We start from the raw sequence: 23,044 nt of genomic DNA on the forward strand, positions 1-23,044 counted from the left end.
TAAAACTGCGCACCTCGCACTGCACGGAGAGACGCATGCACAGAGAGACACGTCTGACTTTAAAACTGCGCACCTCGCACTGCACGAAGAGACGCATGCACAGAGAGACACGTCTGACTTTAAAACTGTGCACCTCGCGCTGCATGAAGAAACGCATGCACAGAGAGACACGTCTGACTTTAAAACTGCGCACCTCGCACTGCACGGAGAGATGCATGCACAGAGAGACACGTCTGACTAAAACTGCGCACCTCACGCTGCATGAAGAAACGCATGCACAGAGAGACACGTCTGACTTTAAAACTGCGCAACTCGCACTGCACGAAGAGATGCATGCACAGAGAGACACGTCTGACTTTAAAACTGCGTAATTTGTGCCTTAATGGTTTGATATCAATGTCTGGTGTTGTTTGTATGTTTGGGTCATTTTGAGTGCATTGAATTATTGTCTTTATTCCTGACAGTATGACTGAGCTGACATGGTAGAATTTTTTCTTTCAGCTCTATAGTGAACGTCCCGGGTGAGTCGACTCTGCGGCGGGACTTCATTCGTCTTCAGCAGGAGAATAAAGAACGATCAGAGGCTATGAGACGACAGCAACTCCTCCAGGAGCAACAGATGCGCGAGCAGGAGGAATACAAGCGGCAACTGCTGGCTGAACGTCAGAAACGCATCGAGCAACAGAAAGAGCAGCGCAGACGGCTGGAAGAGGTGAGTGAAGAGAGAGAGAACAAAAACATGCTCATACACTTCGAATAAGATGATTGGTTTGTCCTGGTGTGACTGTGTGTTTCTGTGATATCTGTAGTAATCTAGTAATCACGCTAAGAAAAGCATTTAGAATCATCATGTGTAAGAACACGGCGAATGTGGTGTTCTACAGCAACAGAGACGTGAGCGAGAGATGAGGAGACAGCAGGAGCGAGAACAGAGGAGGAGAGAGCAGGAGGAGAAGAGACGCATCGAGGAGATGGAGAGGAGACGCAAAGAAGAGGAGGAGCGGAGGAGGGCAGAGGAGGAGAAGAGGAGGGCAGACCGTGAGCAGGTAAGAGGCTCTTATTATGTAACGCTGTGTTAATGTTCTACTGATGAGATTCTTTCGCGTCTTCATTTGAGTTTAGAAGCATTGCTTTCATCATTGTGTGTGTTTGGCAGGAATATATCCGTCGGCAGCTGGAGGAGGAACAAAGGCACCTGGAGATATTACAACAGCAGCTTTTGCATGAGCAGGCAATGCTTCTGGTGAGTGACGGCCTTCACCTCATGCTACTGTCTATGAAGTGTTATGTCTTAAGCTAGGTTTTTTTTTTAAGTCAAACACCGTGGGCTTCCTTTTGACACAATGTACACAATGGTACCTCCCCCTAACTGACGTGATGATTGAGTGATAATTACAGAACAAAAACAACAAGATTAATCAATTCCTCAGAAGAGTCATTTACAGGGTGGTCACCCTAATTTACTCCCAGAACACCCTAGCAATGCTCTAGCTACCCCCAAATCACCCCATTTACTCCCAGAACACGCCAGCAACCCTCCATCTGCCCCCAAATGCACCCCATCTAACCCTGGCCGGAACACCCCAGCAACGGTCCTAAACACTAGAAAAATGAAATACGAGTTTGTTTTATGAACATCTGCGTATGATTTGCAACACTAGATCATGTGACTAAAATATGTTTGTGTATTGTGCTTTCAGGCAGATGAGCGTCACAGAAGAAATGTTCAGGGTTCTCCTCAGGCAGCTGCAGTGCAGAAACAACCGCCTGCTGTCCCACCACGAGAATCCTCCTTCTCTAACGGCAGCGCCTCCGAACAGAGCCATCGACCCACTGACCCACAGGTGACTTTATAACACCTCTGTTCTCTGACGTTTCTGTAGCTAGTTTTCACATGATGGCTTTGTTTGATCATCATGAACCACAGGATTTGACAGCGCTGGCTAAAGAACTGCGAGCTGTGGAGGACGTGAGGCCGCAGCACAAGGCCACAGATTACTCCTCCTCCAGCGATGACTCTGGTACCACAGATGATGAAGATGATGAGGAGGTGGACCAGGACGTCGGCGAGGACTCCACGTCTGGTCCAGAGGACTCGCGAGGAGGGTACGCTCCTCATTATTTTCTCATCATAAAATGTATACAAACTAAACACAAAGATTTTGACAATGTGTCTGTTATTTACACCAAATCTCAGCTTGCTGCTTTGAACCGTTGAATCTCTCTGTGATTGACAGCTCGTCTAGACTCAGTAATGGTGAGACGGAGGCAGCGAAGACGATGGTTGTCCAGGATGACGACGCCTCCTCTTCACCATGCAAAGACAGCACATTAGTCGTACGACAGGTGATGCACACGTGCACGCAAGTACATGAGACAATTCAATGATTCAGTTTGATTTCGATTCAACATGCCTGCTAATTATTCTGAGAAGAAGTGTGTGTTGAGCTTGAATAGAAATATAAACAGTGGTTGAGAATGAGTTTCCTAGAGCACATGATTAGAGTTTACCTCAGAAAGATGGATTTAAATTAGAACTGTGTGCATGTGTGAAAGAGCGAGAAGCCACAGACTTGAAGTACTGGTGTGTTCTCCCGTCTCGCACATCTCAATGTTTGCTCTGTGATAGTACAGATGCTACTGCACTTTTATGAATGCTGTGTTTGACGAAGAGACAAAGCTCTTTTCACATTGTTTCAGCTGTCAATGATTCGTGTCTATTTGATAGATGTATTATATGCAGGATCATGTTCATTTAACAGGTGGTTCTGAAAGTGTTGTCTGACTGTAAGTCGCATACAAAAACACTCAAGGTTAAACATTAATTACATTATTTTATGATTCTTTTTTCCATTTTTCATTGTCACAGATTCATTTTTTCTTTTGGAATATCACCATCAAAGTTTTAATGTGTTTCTTTCTGTGTCTCATTACGTAAAGATCATATTCATAGATTATAGCTTGAACACAGTTGAGGTTCATGCCTGGACGATAGCTTTTCTGTGTCCGGTTTTTGACTCGGTAGAGAAGGATGAAGGTACTGTTAGCCGTTTCCAATATTGAGCGTCCGGATGTAAAGACGCACATCTGTACCTTTCTCAGTTCCAGAGCCCAGGGGGTCTAAAACAGTGTCTGGCAATGTGGGGTTCAGGGTGGGAAGCCGCTTCTAAAGCCGGTCGTGTAGGGATTCAGGACAGAAATCACCTCCTGCCTGATCTGCTCCAGCAGAGTAACCCCTCAGCTTCCTCCTCCTGTCCCAGCAGCCCTCCTCTGATCCCCCTCAGCCCCTTGGACACACACGCATGCCTGACAGAGGTACCTGGTTTCCTTCATAAATAACACGCTGTCACTTCAGATATCCCTGCCGTCTTGATGCTGTTATATACTGTCAGGAAGATGTTGAGCTGGACTGATATTAGAAGTGAAATGTTGAAATGTAACAGATCGAAGTTCAAATATTTTGAGGGACGACGCAACACGAGTGACCACACCAGGTCCAGCCTCTTGAAGACCAAACACAATGACTTCGTCAGGAAGTTAAACTCTGTTGTCATGGTGAACAAAAGCTGGAGATCTGCGGAAGGTGATGATGTCTTCAGATCATCTCATGACATGTGGATGTCGTATGTCTTTGACATTCACTCACTTTGATTCAAGCTGATGGAAAGAGCTGCTCAAGTAGTTGGATTTTCCAACATCCTGCTAGAGAAAATGAAAAGCTGTCATTTATCTCTCATTATTATTATTATTATTATGTAGGAGACATTTGAAAATGACTGTAAAGTTACAGATGGCACGTCCTCATCTGTCCATCAGGTGCTGGTCTGAAATGTCAAGAAGGAATGTAGATTGACCGTAAATAGAGAAGTGACACACTTTCAGAGATGTACAGACACTTCAGCTGCCGTCACAAACATCAGCAATAGAGAGAAACATCATTACAGTAGAAACAGATTCATTTCAGAACCCAGCTTATAAACACAGACATCACAGTAAGTGCAAGCTAGACAAGAAAATGATTTCCTCTCATCCATTTCTTGATTTTTCTTTCTCAAACCATCCAGTTAATTTATCATCATTTTTTTTTATCACCAACCACACCATCAAGTCCTTCACTATGTTTTATCATCTATGTGTTTGAATCTAGCTGTTTTACAAACTTTATTACAATACACATAAGTATTTTCATTTCAGATTTATGTTATGCTGCACTTTTCTTGTGAAGTGCACGTCTTTATGGTCATTTAGTTTTTCTCATTCTCTGCTCATGGACTTCTCACAGACGCCCACCGTGCCGAAGCACAAGTCTTCCTCCTCTTTCACCCCCTTCATTGACCCGCGTCTCCTGCAGATTTCTCCGTCCACCGGCAGCGCACTCAATAATGCTGGTAAGTCTGAACTCTCCAGACCTTTCGGACGCTCAGCTTTTGAGTCTGCACATCCGCCATAATATCATGAAATATTTCCAGTTTCTCTGTTGCTTACTGGTCTGTCAGAACGCACATTTGATTGGCTGTCTATGAAGATGCCCTAGGGTTATCTCTATAATGGTGTAAGAGGAGTTTTATGTTTGCTAAACATTGATTTCTGGATTATGACCTGCAGTTCACTAACCGTCACCAGAGGGCGCAGCCAACCCTAAACAAGTCCATCTTTACTCAACACATGTAAGCTGTGTCCCAATTCAGGGGCTGCAACCTTTAAGGTCGCGGACTTAAAAACGAGGACTTGTTTTTCAAAGCACACAGCCTCAAAAGTTCAAGAAGCAAACTGAAATGAGACGGTCTAGCCTCGCGGAGGATTTCCTGATTGCATGATTTGCGTCACGTGCTGCTCCTGTTGCGTGGTGCCAGCAGGACACAGCAGAGACGTTTCTGACATTTTTAAACGAATACGGAGCCAGAAAAATTATATTTTATTTTCGAGAGTATGTAGATTAAAACAGCCCAACAGTATATTAAATTAACCAACCTTACAAATTCAAAAAACACAATAATGCACCAGTAATGTTAATGAACAACATCATATATGACATTAAAACACTGAAATTGACCGTTTTTGTGAATTACATACTTTTATTTAACTAAAGTTTTGATAGATTATTAAAAGATTTCAAGCCGTTACAGGTGCGCAATGAATCTCGGGATAGCCGAGGCTGTGAATGATACATTTGTTCTATTCTTAAAAACCCACGGAAATAAGGTCGCATTTTGGGGCTGCATTTGAAGCAACCTTTGATATGGGACAGCCTTACCAGCCTTCAGTCGCGCTGCTGTGACGCAATCGGTCTTAAAATGCAGCCTTCAAAGCACGCAGCCCCCGAATTGGGACACAGCCGTAGTGTTCACAGTGTTTCTTCAGAAATCACATCCAGACAGATCGACATGTTTCTCGCACAGTGAAAATGTCTGTTGACTGGCTGTTAGATGCTCGATTTATTGAAATACATTCTTATTTGCTAGGTTGGGGTTTAAACCGTTTATCAAGCCATTAACATGTATAATATTGAGCAAGTTTTTGTATTTTGCACAGGACACAGGGTGAGAGACTCTTATGAAAGTGCTTCATCTTAACATCAAGTGATTTTCAGGAGCAAATCAAAATCGGACCCTTCCCAGCTCATGTTCATTTCTCTCTCTCGCTCTCTCTCCAAAGCTTGCTGTCCTCATTTCCTTTGTTTTGCTACACAAGGCCAAAGGGTTAAAATCATGTATATGTAGAGAAATATATTTGATGTGTTCTTGGTGTAATGATGATGTTTCACTGTCAGGTTACAGTAATGATGCTCGACTGCAGGAGGCGCTGCGGCAGGATGCTTCTCGTAAGGGCTCTGTGGTCAACGTCAACCCTGTCAACACCAGACCACAGAATGACACGCCAGAGATCCGCAAATACAAGAAGAGGTTTAACTCGGAGATCTTGTGCGCTGCCCTCTGGGGTGAGTATCAGCAAACGTTCATACATATGGACTCGTGCAGAGACGCCCTATTTTTGGAGGCCAACCTGGAAGTTAGCGCAGGCACTGATTTCCTCGACCGACAGCCTATGCATTTTTCCCATAGACTTTTGGAAGATCACAACAACTACGCTCTGTGATTCAACAGCTGTGTTTATGACACTTCGTCTTTACAGATGAGCACAATATTTGTTATTTATGAAGCCTAATTACAATCTGCAGAAGTAAAAAGCTATAAACAGACTACACTATGCTACGGTCGCTTGATATCAACGTCACCACCACCAACTCTTTCAAACTTGATTAAAAACTTGTTAGAATTACTCAGTGAATGAATCCCCATCCATGCTTTTAGAGATTTGGGCCCAGGTTGCATTATTTGTGAGATTTATATGAAATATATTTATATTATATTTCCGAGGATATAGTAGTCGCTTGTAGCAACTCGTTGACAACCGGCGTTTTTAGGACACAATGAAGCTTTAAAAAACTCACAAGTTGTGTTTTATTTCATGGAATAAAACCTGAAAATATTTAGAGGTTTTGTTAAGCACAGACATAAAAACCCATGGACTTTAGGGAGATGGAACCGGAAAAGGGTAAAATGCTAACTCGCATCTGGGGTTCACTTCATCTCTGAGGTAGTACTCTATAAGAAACCCATGATTTCAAGGTGATCCCTGCTTACACGACGTCATTTTGAACTAAAACGGAAAGGCGTGGATCATTTCTTTACAAACTGACATCGCCGACTACTGGCCTTGCATGTTTAATGCAGCTTTTTTATTCGCTTTCGTGGGTCTGTGTAAATGCAGCTGGTTTTTTTTTTTTCAAAAACTTTTCAGTTTTTCATTGTGTAAACGTGGTCTTAGTCGATAGTTTTCACGAGCGCTTCATTTTGCTCTCCCAAGGTGTCAATCTGTTAGTTGGGACAGAGAGCGGTCTGATGTTACTGGATCGCAGCGGTCAGGGGAAAGTTTACCCTCTCATCAGTCGCAGACGCTTTCAACAGATGGAGGTTCTGGAGGGACTTAATGTACTGGTGACAATATCAGGTGAGAAAGTCTCATATGTGATCATCCAGTCTCTGTTAGGCAACATCCGTCCTCGTCTGCTTTAAACCCACAGCACGTGTTGGTCTCTATTTCTGTCTGTCTGTGTGTTGCAAGTCTTGCTCGTGACATTTCATGTGGAAATCGCTGTGGTTATCATTTTAACATTTAGAAGTGAGAAGTTGTGTAAAGGCTGTTTTACTTGTTTTTGGTGAGATGTTGTAATTTATCAACATGTTCAGCGATTGCATTTCACACAAACATGTTGTTTTGCAAGAATTGTGGAAAGAAGAAAGTTTATTAGCCCATGTAAACAAAAAGCGACCTCGAGCAGATAAAATGGATTTGTAATGATTTGTTTGATAATGTACACACAGGAGACTAATGAAAAACACAAATGGTTTCTTGAGAACGACTCGTCTTGTCTTCACTACTGAAGGCCATGTATGTGTTCATTAGGGAAGAAGAATAAGTTGCGTGTGTACTATCTGTCCTGGCTGAGAAACAAGATTCTTCACAATGACCCTGAGGTTGAGAAGAAACAGGGCTGGACGACCGTAGGAGATCTTGAGGGCTGTGTGCACTATAAAGTTGGTATGTCACTGTCACTCGCACACCCAGAACTCTCTCTTACACATCACACTGTGTAACACCTACTGTATACAGGGTTTCCACGGGGTCTTAAAAAGTCTAAAAAAGTCTTAAATTCCAAAATCAAAATTTGAGGCCTTATAAAGTCTTAAAGGGGTCACATGGCACGAATACGTGTTTTTCTGTGTCTTTGGTGTGTTATAAGTTGCCCATGCATGTATTAGACATATAAAATTGCTAAAATTAAAGTGTGGGAACAAAAGATGCGTTCTATCTAAAAGCGAATGCTCACCCAGACCTGCCTGAAATGCCTCGTGTAACCACACCCCGATGAATGTACGTCACTTCGTAACATGATTTGACTTAAGCCCGTCCAAATCTAAACGCAAGTGAGGTGGGCGTACTTGTAAATCTCATTGTATCGCCACCGCCGCAGTCATGTCGCGGAGATTCTGTGTGTTTCGTTGCGAAAAGAAAGACTCTTTGTTTGCCCTGCCAAAAGATGAGACAACTAAAAACGAATGGTTACATTTTATTTACAACACTGTTCCAGAAAAGTACAATCCGAATGTTCAAGTTTGTGCAGCGCATTTCACTGAAGATTGCTATACGAACCTGGGAGAGAGATTAAGGCTGGCTATGCGCGAAAGCTTTGGTTAAAAAGTGGGGCCATTCCAACCATTACAACTTCGCTGGTGCTTCAGATTCGCAGCCTGTAAGTATATTTTTATTGTAAAAGACTTTGTTACGGACTAACGCGAGCTGAGTTTGTCGTGTGTTTGTGATCTGCAAATGCGTGAAAAAAGACAACATAAGTCCTAATAATCAGTAATAATGTTCCCACTAGAGGCAACAAATGTGGTGTTTATAATGTCTTTTTATATTTAGTATTTATTTTTGGTTTATTGTCTTCGTTGAGTCGCGACGAGACGTGGCGTAACACTGGTTGATCAAGAAGGGCCAAAGCGCTAGCGTTATTTATAGCATTCCCTGCTGTAATGCGAGCTTGTTTCTATCTCACACAAACTCTGTATGATGTATATGCTTGTTTGTTTATAGTCTTTATAACGTCGTATATAAAAGGTAAAACAGTTAGCTATAGTTTTGAACTATTTAACATCATATTTATTTAATAAAACCTTACCGATCCTTTACATCCTGCTCAAGTCGCGCTGTCAAAGTTGATGTATCGGCTTGATCATCTTCATTTTCCGGATCAGATTCGGGCTCAAATTGATGAAGGAAGTACCGATGACATTTTATCACCTGTCAGTACAATTGCGTGGGAACGTGATGTTCCGGGTAAGAGGCGTTACATTTCCGTGAAACGCTTACAGTATTCGACCAATCACTACGCACTGGTTAACTGGCCAATCACAGCACACCTCGCTTTTCAGAGCCATGAGCTTTGTAAAAAATCTGCGCGTTTCAGAGAGGCGGAGCAAAGAGGAGACACAACCATGCACGGTATGTGGAAAATACAGCGTTTTTGAACCTTATATCCTGTTTACACATTACATTACATCTAAAACAAACCATAATATTCGTTTTAGCCGTGTCATTTGACCCCTTTAAATGCACTGAATTATTGTGTTCCATGTCTTAAATCATTTTAAACAGGTCGTAATTTTCCTACGGCCATGTAACGCTACCTCTAATGCAGAGGTTGTGTTAACCGAAAGTTCTCCGTCATTGACAGATTTTTTTTACCAGGGACGGGAAAATGTGAAGACCGTCTGTCATTTTGACGGATTACAATAAGGGCAATTTGTCACTCCCCGTTTTGTCATTTCCCTTCATTAGAGCGTGATCGTAGGCTTCTGCCCTGAACACTAGCGCGAAGGGCCGTGTGTTTCCCATTCATTGGCTTTCTTACAATGCCTGGTCCATTTTGGAAAATGTGCGCACGGTCAGACGAGACTGTCTGTCACAGACCACACCACGTTGCATGCACGCATACACACAAAGGCGTGTAGTGGTGCTGAGTTTACAGAGTTTTTTCCTTCACAAAAGCGAATAGCGTCTTTTTGGATAAACCCTAACTTTCAGTGAGTGGAAAAATGTGTCTCTTGGCGTCTTCTCTGTTCAGTGAGCGGCCGAAGCGGCACATTCATGACCAAACCGGAACGGAACAAAACATCATTTACAAGCACATGTCATTGTTACTGACTAGACCAGGGGTCACAACCCATGGCTCTTCTGCCGCCCTGATGTGGCTCCCTGCAGTCTTTATAAGACCCTGGTTATGCCTGGTAATAAGATGCGTTCTGGTCCATCGGATCACAAGTGGACGAAAGAGGCACATACCCGTTTATACCTGCTGCTGTAATCCGTCTATTTTGTCCACATTTGACCACTTCTGTCCTGATTTCTTCAAGAAATATCTGAAAAAGCATTTCATTCGAATATTAGAAATAAGTCCATGCAATGTACATACTGTGTGAGCGCGACCGGAGATGACAGAAAAAACATCCAGAGAGCAGATTTCTGCTTTGACAGATGTGAGACAGCACCGAGCACTGCATGGAATGGTGAGAAAACATTTTGCTTGGTACGTTTTTCATCTTTAAACCAAACTTTTAGGTCTTTAGCCGGCATAGTTTAAATCCTGTCTGACTAGCGCGCTTCTCATAATGTTTATGCATGATGTCCATATGCGGAGAGTACGTGGTCTCTTGTGGCTGTTCATCAAACGCCGCCAAAACAAAAGTTCACAGAAAAAAAATCTGAAGTCTAACTAAAGCAGCGCGTGCAACATCGTGACGCTACTCTCCTATCGCAACACTCCCACTTCTTGCCAGAGACAAAATTGTATAAATTGCTTATCATCTAAGTACAATAAAATCGCATTGTATTGCCATCTAGTGGTCCAACTGGGTAACTACTACCTTACATGCATAACCTGTGTTACAGTAATTTAAAGGTTACATATATTTTGCGGCTCGACAAATTTTATTTGGTGGGAGAAGGCCCAAAATGGCTCTTTTGGTTGCAAAGGTTGCCGATCCCTAGACTAGACATATGAACATAAACATTTGTTTTAAATTAAAAATATATATATATTATTTTATGTCTGACAACAGAAACATTAAATATGTAAATGAATACTGTATAAACAACAACGGCTTTATTATTGGGCATTCAGTTGTATTAAAATACAGCAAGTTCTGCTGTCATCACGAGAAATTGATCGGGGAATGTTGGGTGTGCGGTTTTTATGTTGCGATACAGGTCTTAAATTTCATTCATAATGGTCTTAAAAAGTCTTAAATTTGACTTTGTGAAACCTGCAGAAACCCTGTGTATAGAATCATTTTCAAAGCAGCTTCACCAACTTGTATTCATTTAATTCATTCATTAAAAACACACACACACACCACCACTGGAAATGAATGGAGTAATCGTGACAGCCCTAAGGGAGATCATCTACACGTGTTTGCCTCTCAGACAACCCTAGGAAACTATTCCAGAAGGTTGGCGAAAAGGATCCACTGCCTTGGTTTCATTTGAAAATGTAAAATAAATGTTGCGCACAAGGAACATGAAGGACTAGAGATATCGAGAACGATTGTTGAAACTTTATATCACAGCACTTCATAAGATTGAGTTGTCATCACTTTTGTAAGGTGTTTAGATGAAAAGTGTTTATATTGACATTTCCATCAGTATACCAACACAGTCTGCCGTTCTGTCCTTTCATCTGCAGTGAAGTACGAGAGGATCAAATTCTTGGTTCTGGCTCTGAAAAACTCGGTGGAAGTTTACGCCTGGGCTCCCAAACCCTACCACAAATTCATGGCGTTCAAGGTAACCACGAGTTAAGAGAATAAAGACCATGCGATGTATGTTTAGTGTTTAATGCCCGTCCAAGAGCCACTGTAGGATTCTGAGTTTCATCTTGCTCATGCATAACTTATTATTACAAAACATACAAGCGTTTGTCCATGCACCAAAAGAGAACCCAATACATGAAGAGTCGTGTGTGTGTGTGTAACGACGGATGATGTGTCTCAAATGTTATTGTGACTCCTGGGAAACATGTCGACTTTATTTCTATTGTTGTGGTAGTCGTTTGGTGATCTGGTACACAAGCCACTGCTGGTGGACCTGACTGTTGAAGAAGGCCAAAGGTTAAAGGTCATCTATGGGTCGTGCTCTGGGTTTCATGCTGTGGATGTGGATTCGGGAGCCGTTTATGACATCTATCTGCCCACTCACGTATGTATGAAAGCTTTAGTTGTACGTTTCAAGAGCAGCAGCGGTCGCTCATCTTTTATTCTGTGTGTTTCTTCAGATTCAGACCAACATTCAGTCTCACGCCATCATCATTCTGCCCAACACGGACGGTATCGAGCTGCTGGTGTGTTACGAAGATGAGGGCGTGTATGTCAACACGTATGGACGCATCACCAAAGACGTGGTGCTCCAGTGGGGCGAGATGCCCACATCTGTCGGTACGTTAGGGACACCACTATCATTCCCTTTAAACAACTCTTACAATTGTCCCCACATGACATGGCTCGACTATCCAGACCAGAGCACGTTTACGTTATTATGATGCAACTGTTTTGACTTCAACGGTAAGAAATGCGCACACTCTCTCAGCACAACAGAGTAATGTTAAGTTTGTGTTTTCAACTTTGTGTGCGTCTCATCAGCTCATGATATCAGAGTTCTCCTGCAGTACACGCCGATCGGTCTGCACGGCGCTGCTTGATGTCTGACAAAGCAAATATTTGAAACGCGGTGACACAGGGCAGCATACAATCCGTATAAAGTGTTTTCTTACGTTGACAGCTGAAGCTAGAGGAGGAATTTAAGCAGACTCATCTCTGTCAATAGAAGAAGACCTTTAAGCCCAATTTATGGTTCTGCGTCGGACCTATGCCGTAGCCTGACGCGCACCTCTCCAAAAATGCAACAACGCGTCAACTCTATGCGGACCGCAATCGCTGTGATTGGTCTGTTTGAACCCCTCCCTCAGGTCAAAAAACTCTGCGATAGCATCATGTTTACTCAAACGCATGTCCAAATGAATTATCGAAGTAAATTATTTGTGCTTCTGTATGTAACATCTCAAATCTGCAACAAAAGTGAGTGTTTACTTGCCGCTATCACTGCTAATGCTTCTCAAACCAGCGGCTGCTTCTTCGGCTCTTGTCTTGGTTACACAAGCATCACACGCGTGGACACTGACGCCTAGTGGTCATTGCCTGTCGACGCGGACAATGATGTGGAAGTATAAATGAAAACCGACATGTAGCCTACGGCGTAGGTCCGACGCAGAAGTAAAAATCAGACTTTACTGTCAACAGTCGGGCGCTTAACAGAAAGCACGCACAAACTCCAGTGCAGAGATTCAGTTTTAATGATGACTGTGTAGTCAAAGTCTAAGTCTGCTTTATTGTCAATTCTGCCACATGTACTGTACATACATACAGAGGATTGAGATTGTGTTACTCTCAGAGCCTTGGTGCATACAAATAACACTACACAGAATACAAATATATATATAAATAAATACAGATTATATGAATGTAAAATACAAGATAGGTAATGGCAGATAGAGTGAAAGCAGTGAAATATACAACAGTGCAGATGTGAGGTTGTGCAAAGAGCTTATCAGTCTGTTTAAAGTGACGAAGAGAGCAGGCGTTGTTTAACCTGTCAGAAGAGGTCGTTGAAGAGGGGCAGACCGATGCTGCATAAAGTGACTAGTGCGGGTCAGTGTGTGTTGTGGTGGGGGGTTGGACCTGCGGATGAGGTCAGAGTTCAGTGGTGCATGGAGCAAGAGAGGGGAGGGGTGTACTGTACTTAAGTGTACTTAAGTACAGTACTCAAGTAAATGTACTTCGTTACCCACCTCTGAACTAAATAAACCACCAAATCAGGGTATTTAGCCTGTTATGTACTTTGCAAAGTGCAAACGCCACAAATTGGGTTTTACTAATATAATCTTTAATTTTGTCATTTAAAACACCTCTCCCCTTTATACTTTAAAACTGCGCAGCTTGAAGAGATGCATGCAGAACACGTCTGACTTTAAAACTGCGCACCTCACGCTGCACGGAAGAGACCCATGCACCGAGAGACACGTGTGACTTTTAAACTGCGTATCTCGCGCTGTACGGAGAGACACGTGTGACTTTCAAACTGCGCATCTCGCGCTGCACGGAGAGACGCATCCACGGAGAACCACATCTGACATTTAAAACTGCGCAGCTCATGCTGCACGGAGAGACGCATCTAAAACGGTTATTTTAAAAGGGAAGAAGATGCGCTTGATTTGTAACTGCGCAGCTCGCAAGTGACGTCACAGACCAACTAATCGATAATGAAATTCGTTGACAACGAATTTCATTATCGATTATAATCGATTTTATCGATTAGTTGTTGCAGCCCTAGTCTGTTATATTTTACCTTATGTAAATACCTGCTAAACTTTTGTTAAATTGAAAAAATTTGTAATAATTACATGAAGTTTGTAAAGTGAGTTTTACTGTTTGACAGCAATAAAACAGCACATAGTAATGTCTAATAAAACCTTTGAAGATAAAAACCAACAACTATTTAACAAGTAGATACCAAGTGTTTTCATACAGACTTGTTGGGAATCGTTGAGAAATTATCAAAGAAATCACTCGTTTTAATGGCCAATAGCTATAGCTTTAGCTTTAGCTTAGCATCACTGTAAACGACTGCTGTACTATTAACAGGGATGGGCGACACGGAAAGCCTTCGCACAGCAATCTGCCATAAACCATGAGCTTTTGTCCTCGTGATATACATTCATAAATACCTGCAGACTCTGCGTGCCGATAATATCGTGCATCCCTAAAATGTAATGGAAAAATGTCTTTTAATCACATATGTGACCCTGGATCACAAAACCAGTCTTAAGTAGCACGGGAACATTTTTAGTAAAAGACAAAAATACATTGTGTGGGTCAAAATGATCGATTTTTCTTTTATGCCAAAAATCATTAGGATATTAAGTAAAGATCATGTTCCATGAAGATATTTTGTAAATTTCCTACCTTAAATATATGAAAACTTTATTTTTGTGAGTGGATGGTCTGCCACAGTGCCCCTGATTAACAACTTCAAAGGCAATTCTCTCAATATTTAGATTTTTTTGCTCTCTCAGATTCCAGAGTTTTAAACGGTTGTATCTCAGCCAGATATTGTCCTATTCTAACAACCCATACATCTATAGAAAGTTTATTTATTCAGCTTTCAGATTATGTAAAAATCTCAATTTCGAAAAATTGACCCATAAGACTGGTTTTGTTGTCCAGGGTCACATATGTGACATTATATTTACAGATGATTCAACCAATTTGCCTGTTCGTGACGTTTGAACGTCGTTTCTTACTTTAAAACCGAAACTAAACGGCTTTTCCTCGTGGAAGGTCTGCATTCGGTAAAAATGAGCTAATAAAATATTTCAAATTCACATTTCATGTCCAGTTTTTTCTCATGTGGGAAGTAGCCGTGTAATAAGCCCCTTCAGTGAGACACAAGACCCTCCGCTTCACGTCCTGATCACACTGTCGGGGATTATTTCTGCCATAACAACCGGCTGCCTGGACATATGATCCCTTACATATACTGCCTTCCTAAACATGCAAGCTGCCAATACCGTATGCACTTATGCCCCCCACACCATCAGAGATGCTGGTGTTTTAACTGAACCATGACAACACGCTGGAAGCTCTCCCTCCTCTTTAGCCCGGAGGACACGGAGTCCGTGATTTCCAACAAGAATGTCAAATTCTGACTGGTCTGACCTTAGAACCCTTTTCCAGTTTGAAACAGTCCATTTTAAATGAGCCTTGGCCCACAGGACACGACGGCGCTTCTGGACCATGTTCACATATGGCCTCCTTTTTGCATGATGAAGCTTTAGTTGGCATCTGCAGATGGCACGGTGGATTGTGTTTACCGACAGTGGTTTCTGGAAGTATTCCTGGGCTCATTTAGAAATGTCAACGACCCAATCATGCCAATGAGCGGTGCAGTGTCGTCTGAGGGCCCGATGACCACGGCCATCCAACAAAGGTCTTGAGCGTTTTCCCAATACGCACAGACATTTCTCCTGTTTCTCTCAATCTTTTGATGATGTTATGCACTGTAGATGAGGAGACGTTGAGGAACGTTGGTTTTAAAGTCTTTTTAATCACTCTTTCACAGATTGTAGAGCCTCTGCCCATCTTTACTTCTGAGAGACTCTGCCTCTCAAAGACATCCCTTTAATAGCTAATCATGTTCTTAATTCATTGCTAGTTGTTCTCCCAGCTGAATCTTTTCAAAAGATCTTGCTTTTTCAGCCCTTTGTTGCCCCCATCCCAACTTTTTTGAGGCATCAAATTTGAAATGAGCTCATTTTGTGCATAAAATTGTAAAATTCCTCAGTTTCAACATTTGTTATGTTCTCTATGTTCTATTGTGAACAAAATATTGGCTCTTGTGATTTGAAAGTCTTTTAGTTTTCATTTTATTCAAATAGAAAAAAACGTCCCAACATTTCCGGAATTGGGGTTGTACTTAACTTTTGAGAGTTTTGTTGTTCAAATGAAAACTTAGGACTTGTGTAAGGATTAGAATAAGTGTTTGTTTATAATGGATTTAATTAACAGAAGAATGTCTAAATTTTTCTGTCAAGTTTGTATATATTGTAGTTTTAAAAAGCTTATTTAGTCAACAGTTCTTTCTAGTTCTTAAATCTGATTGCTGTGTGATATTCCACCAGTATTACTACGAGAACATTTTCAAAATATTGTAAATATTGTGGCGGCATAATTTCTGACAGGTACTAAAAAGCGAGACCATATTACTCCAATATTACACTCTTTGCGCTGGTAAGATATCGTGTTGATTTAAAAATTCTTCTCATAGTGTTTAAGTCGCTAAATGGCTTGGCCACTCCTTACGTTTGGGATCCACTGACAGAATACTTCCCAGTTGTCTCTCTCCGGTCATCTAATCAGAGATTGTTACTTGTTCCAAAATCTAAATGAAAAACTAAGGGTGCCTGTGCCTTCTCAGTAGCTGGAATACACTAGATTTGCCTCATCCATATCCGTTTTTAAATCGAAGCTAAAAACACCTTTTTCAACTGGCATTTGGTAATCGAGTATTTTTATTGTTTTTACATGCTATAGCTGCTGGTGTCATCTGTATATTTATATACATGTTTATATATATATATATACACCGTATATAATCATTCAATTTTTTTATGGATATATTATATTTGTCTTTCATTCTTTTTAAATTGCATGTGTTTTTGTTGTAAAGCACATTGGTCAACTGCTGTTGTTTAATTGTGCTATAGAAATAAATTGACATTGACATTTATTTTTCAGAAGAGTTGAGTAACTACTGGATATGCATTGTTGCAACACCGAGAATATTAGACCATGAACGACATGTAGCAGTTCATTCAGTCTCATTTTGACTCAATTGACTCGTTCGTTCAGTGAAGGGCGTGTTCATTCAGTACATTCAACCAATGAAACGCTCTGGCAGAGCTCACGCTCAAGCGCTATTGGCTCGTGTCTCTGTGAAGCTGCGCTGTCTTTGCTTGAGACAGTAATGAATGAGAGAAATCTTTCAAAAATACATATTACATAAACTATTACATTTCTTCAATCATGCAGATCACATACTTGTTTTTATCATGTCATTTGATCTTTTAATCTACAGTACGACTCACTTCATCGCTTCTCTGATCGGAACAGCGCTGGTTTCTTTTGGCTTACTTTATGTTGCATATCACGTTATGCAGCAGCTCACGTTAGCGGATAAATGAACATTGGCATTTAAACACGTTTGTGCTCCTTTGTAATGAGTTTCGGGGTGACTCGCCTGCAGTCACGCTTTAAGTTTGCTGTGTTTTAACGGCGATTGTGAAGGAAAATATGACGCTTTGTAAACCACAGATTGTGTCTTGTGCTTCTCTCTCTAGCGCATATGTGAGATAAGCACACGTGATGCGCTGGCGCAGAGTAGGTAGCGTCTTGACCACTCAACGAATACAATTAAATATCATGTTGTAAAATATCCCCATCTCTCTTCGATGCGCATCGTGACATTTTTGCATTGCGAAATATTGTACTAGGAAGTATCGTTACACCACTAACTGTTATGCTGGGCTGGAATTGGTGGCAGAAGAAAGTAGTTTCCCGGAGGGTTTTAAAGACACTGGAGGGTTTTAAAGGTGCCAAACACGTTTACTGCAGCATTGCCCTGATTATCTCAACTCAACTTTATTTATATAGCGCTTTTTACAATTTTAATTGTTACAAAGCAGCTGTACATAAGACATATTGACTGTAAGCAAAACAATTAAAGTTGTACCTGCAAAAACAAGAAAAAGTTGAAAACACAGAAGACAGACACACCCACATACAAAACACTCCACACACACAATATGCACACGTACTAACACACATAGACATAGACACACACACACGGACGCGCAGACACACACACACGTACACAGACAAGTATACACGCTCGCACGCACGCACACACACACGCTCAGTGAGAGCACACATTTAAGATAAAGGAGAGAGAAGCACAGGTCAAATATAACAGACTATAAATTCCTATATTTAATATTAATTAAGCAAAACTTTAAAATTCTAAAGCAAATCCCCCCCCCGGCCAGGCAAATAGTGCAAAAAACAGTATGCAAATGGTGGCGAGGAACCCAAAACTCTAATGGAGAAAAAAAACCTCAGGAGAACCCAGGCCCAACCAGGGGATTCCAGTTCCCCTCTGGCAAAAGCTGCTGCCTCTGCACAAGCTCCAGAGAACTTGCACAACAAGGCTAAATAAAATAAATAAACTTAATAATAAAATAAATTATAGTTTAAGATTATCATTAATAATCTAATAGCATTTGAAATTTTGTGGTGAAGACATGTCAAGAGACCGCGTCCTTCTTTATCCAGCTCTATCATCTCAGCTCTTGTCAGGTCCCCACTTCCCATTCTCCGCTCTACCATCAGGTCAGGCCATGAACTGCATCCTGCTCGCTGTGGTAACCTTGGAACAATGAGACAAGACTGGCTGAGAGTAGAGTACTGTTCTGTACTCTTTGATGCAACAAGTACATCAGTTGTGTTTTTGGTTCCGGTTGATCTAACTAATGCAGCCTAAACCCTCTGAAGATTTATATTATGGAAGAGTAGTGTATGCAAGATTAAAAAGATGCGTCTTTAGTCTAGATTTAAACTGACAGAGTGTGTCTGCCTCCCGGACAGTGCAGGGAAGACTATTCCAAAGTTTAGGCGCTAGATAGGAAAAGGATCTACCACCTGCACTTGATTTTGAAATTCTAGGTATTACCAACTGACAGGACGCCTGAGAGCGTAATGCACGTGAAGGACTGTAATACAAAAGGAGTTCATTCAAGTACTGAGGAGCTAAACCATGTAAGGCTTTATAGGTAATAAGCAAGATTTTAAAGTTAACGCGATGCTTTATAGGTAACCAGTGCAAGGTTGACAGAACCGGGCTAATATGTTCATACTTTTTTGTACGTGTAAGAACTCGAGCTGCCGCGTTTTGGACCAATTGGAGTTTTTGTAATAAGCCTGCAGGGCAACCACCTAACAGTGCATTACAGTAATCTAGTCTTGATGTCATGAATGCATGAATTAACTTCTCTGCATCTGAGATTGACAGCATATGACGTAGTTTAGATATATTCTTAAAATGGAAAAACGCAATTTTACAGGTGTTGGCGACGTGGCTCTCAAATGACAGATTACTATCGAATAGAACGCCAAGATTCTTTGCTGACGACGAGGGTTTTATGGAACATCCGTCAATAGTTAAACAGTATTCTTGGTTGTTACTTATAGCAGTTTTCGGTCCAATAAGTAACACTTCCGTTTTGTCCGAGTTCAGTAATAAAAAGTTGTTACTCATCCAGTTTTTTATATCGACTATGCATTCCATTATTCGATGGAACTGCTGTGTTTCATGAGGCTTCGAGGAAATATAAAGTTGAGTATCATCAGCATAACAGTGAAAGCTAACTCCGTGTCGCTTTATTATATCTCCTAGAGGTAGCATGTATAATGCGAAGAGCAGAGGCCCTAAGACTGAGCCCTGTGGTACACCGTACTGGACTTGCGATTTGCGTGACACCTCATTGTTTATTGCTACAAATTGAAAACGGTCGGATAAATAAGATTTAAACCATTTCAAAGCTATTCCCTTAATGCCGACATAATTTTCGAGTCTATGTAGGAGTGTGCTGTGGTCAATGGTATCGAATGCAGCACTAAGGTCTAGCAGCACCAATAACGAGATACAACCTCGGTCAGACGCCAATAGCAGATCATTTGTAACTCTGATCAAAGCAGTCTCTGTACTGTGACATGCTCTAAATCCAGACTGGAATTCTTCATTGATGTCATTCCTTTGGAGGAAGGAGCATAATTGAGTTGAAACTACTTTTTCCAGAACTTTAGATATGAAAGGTAGATTCGATATAGGCCTGTAGTTCCTTAGTTCTCTAGGGTCGAGTTGGGGTTTTTTGACAAGGGGCCTTATAACAGCCACCTTATATGCTTTAGGCACATGTCCTAATGTCAGAGATGAGTTAATAATACCAAGAAGAGGATCTATAATTTCTGGGAGCATCTCTTTCAGTAGATTTGTAGGTATAGGGTCTAGTAGGCATGTTGTTGATTTAGATGATCTAATAATTTTAGACAGCTCATCTTGATCTACGGTATAAAATAATTGCAATATCTCCTTAGGGGCGCTGTAGTTAGTTTGTTCAGCGGGTTTCACTTCTGATTGCATTGTTATAATTTTTTCTCTAATATCTTGGATTTTATATGTGAAGTAGTTCATAAATTCATCACTGCTATGCTGATGTACAGGATCAGAAGTATGTATACTTTGGTAGTTGAAGTTATTGTTCTACCAAATTTGTAACAATGAGTTTTATTTGCAGCCGTAGGCCAGTGAAGCAAACATAATACCAGATAATGATCCGAAATGTCTTCACTCTGCTGAAGGATTTTAACGTCGTCCACATTTATACCGTAAGACCGTATTAAATCTAAAGTATGATTACAAAGGTGAGTGGGTCCTGACACATGTTGACTAACGCCCATGGAGTTAAGAGTGTCTTTGAAATCCATTCCTAAGGCATCTGTAACGTTATATACATGGATGTTAAAGTCACCAACGACAAGGACTCTATCTGCGGCCAGTACTAGTTACTGTCGGCAGTTGTGGCCTAATGGTTAGAGAGTCGGACTCGTGACCAGAAGGTTGCCGGTTCGATTCCCAGGGCCGGCGGGTAACAACTGAGGTGCCCTTGAGCAAGGCACCTTACCCCTACTTGCTCCCCGGGCGCTGCAGTGATAGCTGCCCACTGCTCCGGGGGTACGTGTGTTCACTACTCTCTGGATGGGTTAAATGCAGAGGTCACATTTCGTTGCCTTGTACCTTCGTACATGTGCAATGACAATAAATTGAATCTAATCTAATCTAATCTAATCTAGTTCTGATAAGAACTAGAGGTGCACCGATTGACCGGCAAGAGATCGGAATCAGCCGGTTTTTCGTATGATCGGCCCGACCGGTGACCGGCCGGTCAGTCTCACGTCTCGCCGATTCCAAGACGGTCAGTCTCACGTCTCGCCGATTCCAAGCCGATCTTCTGTTTCCCGTGATCAGTGATCAGAAAAAATTAAATAAAGCAATGTTAGTTTCATAAACAGAAACAGACGAGAATAAAGTTGAAGTATTTTATTGTTATCTTAGACTTGACAAAAATGAAAAAGGTCAATTAAGTGACATGTTTAGTTATATTTTATTATTTGTACTTCTTTTCAGTCACAGAGTTCTTCAATTTAAGAGTTGTTTGGGAAAGAGAAGATTCTGTCATTTAATGCAGCTTGGAGAACTGCATTTAGGGAAATTTGGGGAAATTGTAATGTTCAATTATTTATTTAATGAAATGGAATCGGCAGGTTTCACTTGTAATAAAATCGGAATCGGCAAAGAAAATTGCAATCGGTGCATCTCTAATAAGAACCCACCAAATTCTTTAATAAAATCTGTGTGGTGCCCAGGAGGCCTATATACAATAGCTAGAATCAATTTTAAAAGTGTTTTATCCTTAGTATTAGGTGTTGAAACATGAAGAACCATGACTTCAAAAGAATTATATTTAGAGTTCGACTTCTGGGAAATGCTAAACAATTATCTGTTCTTTTGTATCTGTTTCTCATCTGTATTCATGTCTTGCAGCCTATATCCGCTCGAATCAGATCATGGGCTGGGGAGAGAAAGCTATTGAGATCCGCTCGGTAGAGACTGGCCACCTGGATGGAGTTTTCATGCACAAAAGAGCCCAAAGACTCAAGTTCCTGTGTGAGAGAAATGACAAGGTGATCTTTTACTACCCTGTACAATGTCTCTTATATGTTATTATCCCCCATTTTCTGTAAAATAGTCTTTATTTTATATATGCACAATTTAGAATCTTTTAGACTGTAAATCATATTATATTGTATTGTCATTGTGTTGAATGTCTGTACTAGAAGCTTCCAACACCAAAGAAAATTCCTTGTGTGTGCAAGCACACTTGGCAATAAAGCTCTTCTGATTCTGATTCTGATTTAATATTTCTGATAAAAATATTCAGCCATAACAGGGGGTTCCCATTAGGGCTGTCAGGATTATTAAATAATTGTCTCATCGCGATTGTTTGACCTCATCGCGATGGTTTCAGATCATCACAACTATTGCACATCTCTAGAAGACACTAGGGGAAGCTGTAGTGCATCTGCATATTGCATATTTTATTGTATATATTGTAACTAAAGCATGGTAATACTTGTCAAATGTACCGCCACAACACAATCACTTTAAAAAAAACTAATGCATGTACCATAAAAATAACCTGCAGTAGAATTTATTATTATATCAGTGTGAAAACCAGACTACCAAAATCTCATTAACACAGAAGTAAACTTTTATTGTAGTCTTGCAAGTGAGAAAAAAACAGACTAGAAGCTTTTCTATGACTGATAGTATTTTAATGGTGGCTTCAATTCACTCCTGATCAATTTACTTCATTTACAAGTATTTGGCGGTTGTATTATTGACAGGTAAAAGCCTAAACCTCAAGTATGATGACCCCATTTTTTCCAATGTATTTCCAAGAAAAGGAACATAGTCTTTATATTCAGAACAATATGCTCGTTTCAAAGCTGAATCAAAAATGTATGAGAATTAAAAGTCAGAGCTCTAAAACAGACAATAAATCGTCATAATCGCAATGATTTATTAGACAATTAACCTTCAGCCAAATGTCATAATCGTGACAGCGCTAGTTCCCATAAAATAGTTCTTGGCCCATTTCACCCCAAAATGAAATAAATACAGTAAGAAATGATATCGG

General features: G+C 41.0%; 1 protein-coding gene across 4 annotated transcripts in view; it reads left to right on the forward strand.

The window, feature by feature from the left end:
• map4k4 (mitogen-activated protein kinase kinase kinase kinase 4) overlaps nt 1-23,044 on the forward strand; it is a 62,388-nt gene that overhangs the window by 35,797 nt on the left and 3,547 nt on the right. The window contains exons 12-26 of one of the 4 annotated variants that reach the window (XM_057336936.1): nt 502-712; nt 885-1,046; nt 1,157-1,243; nt 1,701-1,844; nt 1,928-2,106; nt 2,238-2,346; nt 3,103-3,315; nt 4,283-4,388; nt 5,771-5,938; nt 6,868-7,011; nt 7,468-7,602; nt 11,306-11,406; nt 11,668-11,817; nt 11,894-12,053; nt 21,889-22,028. In XM_057336936.1, the coding sequence (XP_057192919.1) occupies nt 502-712; nt 885-1,046; nt 1,157-1,243; nt 1,701-1,844; nt 1,928-2,106; nt 2,238-2,346; nt 3,103-3,315; nt 4,283-4,388; nt 5,771-5,938; nt 6,868-7,011; nt 7,468-7,602; nt 11,306-11,406; nt 11,668-11,817; nt 11,894-12,053; nt 21,889-22,028 (2,209 nt within the window). Of the gene's footprint in view, nt 1-501; nt 713-884; nt 1,047-1,156; nt 1,244-1,700; nt 1,845-1,927; nt 2,107-2,237; nt 2,347-2,762; nt 2,788-2,869; nt 3,993-4,282; nt 4,389-5,770; nt 5,939-6,867; nt 7,012-7,467; nt 7,603-11,305; nt 11,407-11,667; nt 11,818-11,893; nt 12,054-21,888; nt 22,029-23,044 lie in introns of those variants that run through there. The other 3 variants (XR_008963189.1, XR_008963188.1, XM_057336937.1) reach the window with 3 other exon arrangements.

Source organism: Triplophysa rosa, linkage group LG6 (genome assembly GCF_024868665.1).
Source record: "Triplophysa rosa linkage group LG6, Trosa_1v2, whole genome shotgun sequence".
In the NCBI taxonomy this organism is placed as follows: domain Eukaryota; kingdom Metazoa; phylum Chordata; class Actinopteri; order Cypriniformes; family Nemacheilidae; genus Triplophysa; species Triplophysa rosa.